At 46.7% G+C, this 5,173-nt stretch overlaps 1 protein-coding gene across 1 annotated transcript; it reads left to right on the forward strand.

The window, feature by feature from the left end:
• Nucleotides 1–395: 395 nt before the first annotated feature.
• Nucleotides 396–3,015, forward strand: LOC118019594 (2-aminoethanethiol dioxygenase). Its single transcript, XM_035018986.1, has one exon. It carries the CDS (start codon nt 725–727, stop codon nt 1,535–1,537), a length of 813 nt encoding a protein of 270 aa, XP_034874877.1. The 5' UTR covers nt 396–724; the 3' UTR covers nt 1,538–3,015.
• The last annotated feature ends 2,158 nt before the right edge of the window (nt 3,016–5,173 follow it).

The raw sequence follows: 5,173 nt of genomic DNA on the forward strand, positions 1-5,173 counted from the left end.
CTCAACAGCCTCCTTTCCAAGGGTAGAGCCAAAGAAAAGCGACCCTGTTGGGCGGAACAGGACCGAGCGGCGCCAGAAGGTTAACGACCCTCTTGCCCTGTTCCAGGCGGTGGCCAAGACTCCACCGCGCCACAGGCCAGCTGCCGGAAGTGCGTCATTCCAGCTTACTGGGGGTGCCGGGAGTTGTAGTCAACTGGCTATTTCTCTTGTGCCCCAATTCACCTTTTTCAAACAAGCAACCACCTTGGAACCGTAAAGAAGGGCGCTTTGTAAGAAACAAATCCAATCCTTCCTTTTCCAGCTGACAAAGGAAACTCAGACCTCACCCGTAATCTCGGACTACAAGTCCCAGCATGCTCTGTAAGACGGCCAGAGCGCCCGGCCACCGTCGTAGGTGTGGGCCACTTGAATGGAACGTCGGGCGTAATGCAAAGCCTTCCACGGTCCGCACGGCCAGTACCTGCTCCCCGGGCGTGAGTGCGGCGTGTGGGTCGTGCGCGTGCGCGCTCGCCGGAGGCGCGGGGCGGGTGCGCCGGGCTGTTGCGGGCGTGAGGCTGCTGAGGTTGGCCGCGGCGGTGCCGCGCGCCCGAAAGACCGGTACTTGCGGGGCCTCTAGCTTCGCCCCGGGCTGCGGGCAGCCCTGGCGGCCGCCGGAGACCGCAAGGCGCGGAGGAAAGCAGGGGGCGGCGGGGGCCGGCCTCGGCACGCGGAGGAACAGCCGAGCATGCCCCGAGACAACATGGCCTCCCTGATCCAACGGATCGCCCGCCAGGCGTGCCTCACCTTCCGGGGCAGCGGGGGCGGCCGCAGCGCTTCCGACCTCGGCGCGGCGCCGGGCCCCGAGGCCTCGATGCCGCATGGCTTCCCGGAGAACCTGAGCAAGTTGAAGAACCTGCTGACCCAAGTCCGCGCGGAGGACCTGAACATCGCCCCGCGTAAGGCCACGCTGCAGCCATTGCCACCCAACCTGCCGCCGGTCACCTACATGCACATCTACGAAACCGACGGCTTCAGCCTCGGCGTGTTCCTGCTCAAGAGCGGCACGTCCATCCCATTGCACGACCACCCGGGCATGCACGGCATGCTCAAGGTGCTCTATGGCACCGTGCGCATTAGCTGCATGGACAAACTGGAGGCGGGCGGCGGGCAACAACCGCGGACCCCGCCGCCAGAGCAGCAGTTCGAGCCACCGCTGCAGGCCCAGGAGCGGGACGCCGTGCGGCCGGGCGTGCTGCGTTCGCGGGCCGAGTACACCGAGGCCAGCGGCCCCTGCGTCCTCACTCCGCACCAGGACAACCTGCACCAGATCGACGCTGTGGACGGACCCGCCGCCTTCCTGGACATTCTGGCCCCGCCCTATGACCCCGACAATGGCCGAGACTGCCATTATTACCGGGTGCTGGAGGCCGTCAGGGACAAGGAGGCCTCTGGCTCGGCCGGTGACCTGCCCCGAGAGGTGTGGCTCCTGGAGACCCCGCAAGCCGATGACTTCTGGTGCGAGGGGGAGCCCTATCCAGGTCCCAAAGTCTTCCCTTGAAGCCGCTGGCGCCTAGTTGCTGTGGGCTGAAGACGTGCCCTATTCACATCTGGGCCTTGCTGCCCGCGACCCACCATAAGGGCTCTCTCCCTACCCCCAGGCCTGGGCGTTGGATCTACTGGAATGGGCTGTAGCCGCTTCCTCTGGAGCCGTGGGAAGCACGGGCGACTGGAGTGCAGCCACGGGGCCCGGTTAGGGGGTGGGGAAGGCGGGTAGGCTAGGTTGTTTCCTGGCTCTGTCACTGCCACCGGGGTTTTGATTTGGGGGAAGGAGGGTAGGGGACTATCTGAAGCGCTTCCATCCTAAAGCCATAATGAAAATATCTTTTCTCTGTTCCTTATCCTACACAAAATACACGAAATGCCCCCACCCCCCTTCCCCGGGTAAATAGGGTTTGTTTTCCACTCACATCTTATGCCCTTTTACTTATTGTTATAGTTTTAACTTATTGACTGCATGACCCAGTGGTTTGAATTGTTTTTAGTTCAAGTCATTGGTAAAAACTAGGCTTAAAAAGATGAGCTACTATTTAAAGTGAGTTGTCCTGCCTAATTAATTCGTTGTGGAAATTAGATCTTTTTTCCAGAGTTGGGGCATCACCCCCAAAACAACTATGCATGTAGAGGACAAGATTTAATTTCTTTCCTCCCCCTGCCCAGTAGCCACATCTGGTTTACTCTGGCAGCATCTACTAAGAAATTCAGCACCTGCATATCTCAGTGACAAATGGTCACTTACAGCTTATCTTCCCCATGAGTCTCCAGATCTGTGAGTTGAACAGGTTTCTTGTTGCAGATTGACCTTTAATGCAAAAACTATATTATCCTTAAATGACCTTTTTTTTTTTTTTTGGTCTTAGTGTGCTTTAAGAGGTGATAGGGTAATTCTGTGTTTTCTAAGGAGAAGATTCAAAGGAGCTGAATCGGTATGCTTCCAAACAACTGAATGTAAAACACTCCTAGCCAGCTGTTGCATTCCATGCCCCTATTTACTTCCAGTATTTTCCTGCAAAAAAGAGAAAAATGTTGATGACTGTTTCAAATTCTCTCAGGAGCTCTAATGTTCCAGAAGGCCGGTGGTTCCAGCTGTGTTGTTTTGGTGGCAGTGTTCTCAAAACTCTTCAAAACAGTAGAGAGCCAGTGCTTGTTTCATCCAGTGTGGTTTTCTATAGGAAGAGAGAAAGCACAGATGATCAAGGCTACAGAATAGAGAATTACTATACTGCTGGCCATTTTAGAGCACCAAAACTTGGGACAAAACACTTCCTAACCTCTTAAACAATTGTGCTATCTGTAACTAGTTTAATTTTTGTCCTTTTAGTAAGCTCAGCAACTTTTACCTTGTTTACAAATGTATTTACACCATTTGCTTCAGGCTATGGAGCACTATTATTTCCCTCTTTTTACTATTTATAGGATTCCTTTTTCACAACACTTTTAATAAAAACAAACTGTAGAAATAAACACGTTAAAATCTGCCCAGCTGTTGTCTAAGCCCTCTTGATTGACTTGCCCAAATGGCAATCCAGTTCTAAGGTCTGTAATAAAGGGAGATTTGCTATTGGCGGAAAGTGTTGACCCTGTAGAGAAACAGTATGTGCCTTTGCCTCTTTGCGCACAGTGGGTTACTATGGCGCAGAGTGAAGGAATATTTGTTCCCAATTTTTTAAATAGAATAAAAAAGCAAATTCTTGATGGTTTTAAAAAAGATGCTTATTCAGTGCGAAATGCCACTCTGTTGTAAAACCTGAGACAGGCATAATGCCAAGCATTTCTTCCAGGGTTGCTAACATTGTTTTATGGTAGCTTCACATTCTGGTATAGTTTAATATGCCTTGGGGACAGCTTAAAGCAGTTCTTAATGCCATTCAGTTTAAAAATAATCCTAGATATGCAAATGATGATTTTCTTAGAAAAATGTTCACAAAATGGGGTTTTTAATAGCATAGTAATGAATGTGAATGGTTACCACATACCTACCTGTTCTGAATTATAGCCAAAAGATGATTAACTTATATTGTTTATAATGATATATATGCTGTAATACAACCTGGCCTATATTAAACCGACAAAAACTCATTCTGGCAGTAGGACAGTAATAAAGGAGGAATTGTTTTTCCAAACTTTAAAGTTCTCAAGTACAAACAAGTTGAATGAAAAAAAAAACTAAGGTGCTTTTCAAAAGATTAACTGAAATGGTTGCAGGCCAAAATAGCAATATGATATCTCTCTAATTTAGTTCAATAAGAACGGTGAGACTTTTGGTTCACTAATAAATTCTGAGGAAATTAATGGTGAAAACAAATTGTGTCAGTGAGCCACTAAGGAAAGAATATTCTTAATACAAGTACAAAATGTGGTGCAGCAAAGCTGTCACCTCTCTGCATAACTGTTGGTCATGACTGACTGGATGTGCTGCTGTTGTATTTCCATATATTCCATATATTCCTGCAATATAGACTATATAACAGCTGTAGGAAAAATTTGTCTTCCTCCACACAGACTAATGAGCACAATGACACTAATCACTTTTCTGTGGAATAACATGCAATAATTGCCTCTCATGAGTGAGATGTCAATCTCAATACTTCTAAAGCTTTTTTATTCTCTGGTGATATCAAAAGCCAGTTATATTATTGGGGAATATGGTGCATCTACCTACTACTTTATGACAATTGACTTTTTACAAAGCTTGATTTGCATGGGTTGAGTTTACACTAACTGCTGTTTATTAATGAACATCTTGGGCCCGTTTTAAAGAAATAGTTGTCAACAGGAGTGGGTTCTCTGAACTTTTAAGACTAATTGACCTTAAATTCTTCCGAAATCCATACCTTTTATTCCTCCTTTTGCATTGTCCCCTTGTAGGTGCCTCAGCCTTGGCATCTCAGGAAGACTCTTACTGCTCATCTAATCCCAGTGGCTGTCTTGTGCCCTAGCTCTGCTGCTCAGCAAAGCAGTATGTCTTTAATTCAGGGTTCAGCCCATTACTATTCAACTCGAACCTGAGGGCAGTGCCACTCCTGTAACCCTCCTAGTCTGAATTCTGAACTCCAGATTACAAACAAGCCAGCCACTGATCATTTCAGTGTAATGAAGCATCTACTGTCAAGGAAATCGTTTGTTAAGCCCCATATACATGCTGAATTTTCAGATCCAGAGATGTTTACATTTCTGGATTAAAATCAGTGTACTTATGGAAAATAAAGGCATGTTTGAAATTGTTTAGAGGTAAATCTTTTCTGATTATTGCAAAATAGAGAAGAAAAATACTATGATGTCTACATTTTAATTACTATTAAAGATTTAGTCTATACAGTAGGATTATGTTGTATTGAAAGCCGGTGGCTTTCTGCAGATTCTAAAGCCCAAGTAATAATATAAACTTAGTCTATTTCCTTGAGAGTGAGCTTTGAAACAATCTGATTGAAAACACATCTGAAACTGTCTAATCATGTTACTTTGCTACAACAGAAAATAGTTCCTTTTATATTTAAGCTAAGGAAAATAAACTAGTGCAAGAAAACAAACATACTTTTATACATGAAGGAAAGAATCTTTGGACTTTATTTCTTATCTTTACTTTTTCTGTGAAGTTTAATTGCAGTTTGGAATGGCAGCATCTTAAGTACTTGAT

This window comes from Mirounga leonina, unplaced genomic scaffold, assembly GCF_011800145.1.
Source record: "Mirounga leonina isolate KUSES-001 unplaced genomic scaffold, KU_Mleo_1.0 Mir_108, whole genome shotgun sequence".
NCBI classification, from domain to species: domain Eukaryota; kingdom Metazoa; phylum Chordata; class Mammalia; order Carnivora; family Phocidae; genus Mirounga; species Mirounga leonina.

What these genes read in the sequence shown, in the direction of transcription:
- LOC118019594 (XM_035018986.1), top strand. Translation starts at nt 725, where the DNA reads ATGCCCCGAGACAACATGGCCTCCCTGATCCAACGGATCGCCCGCCAG.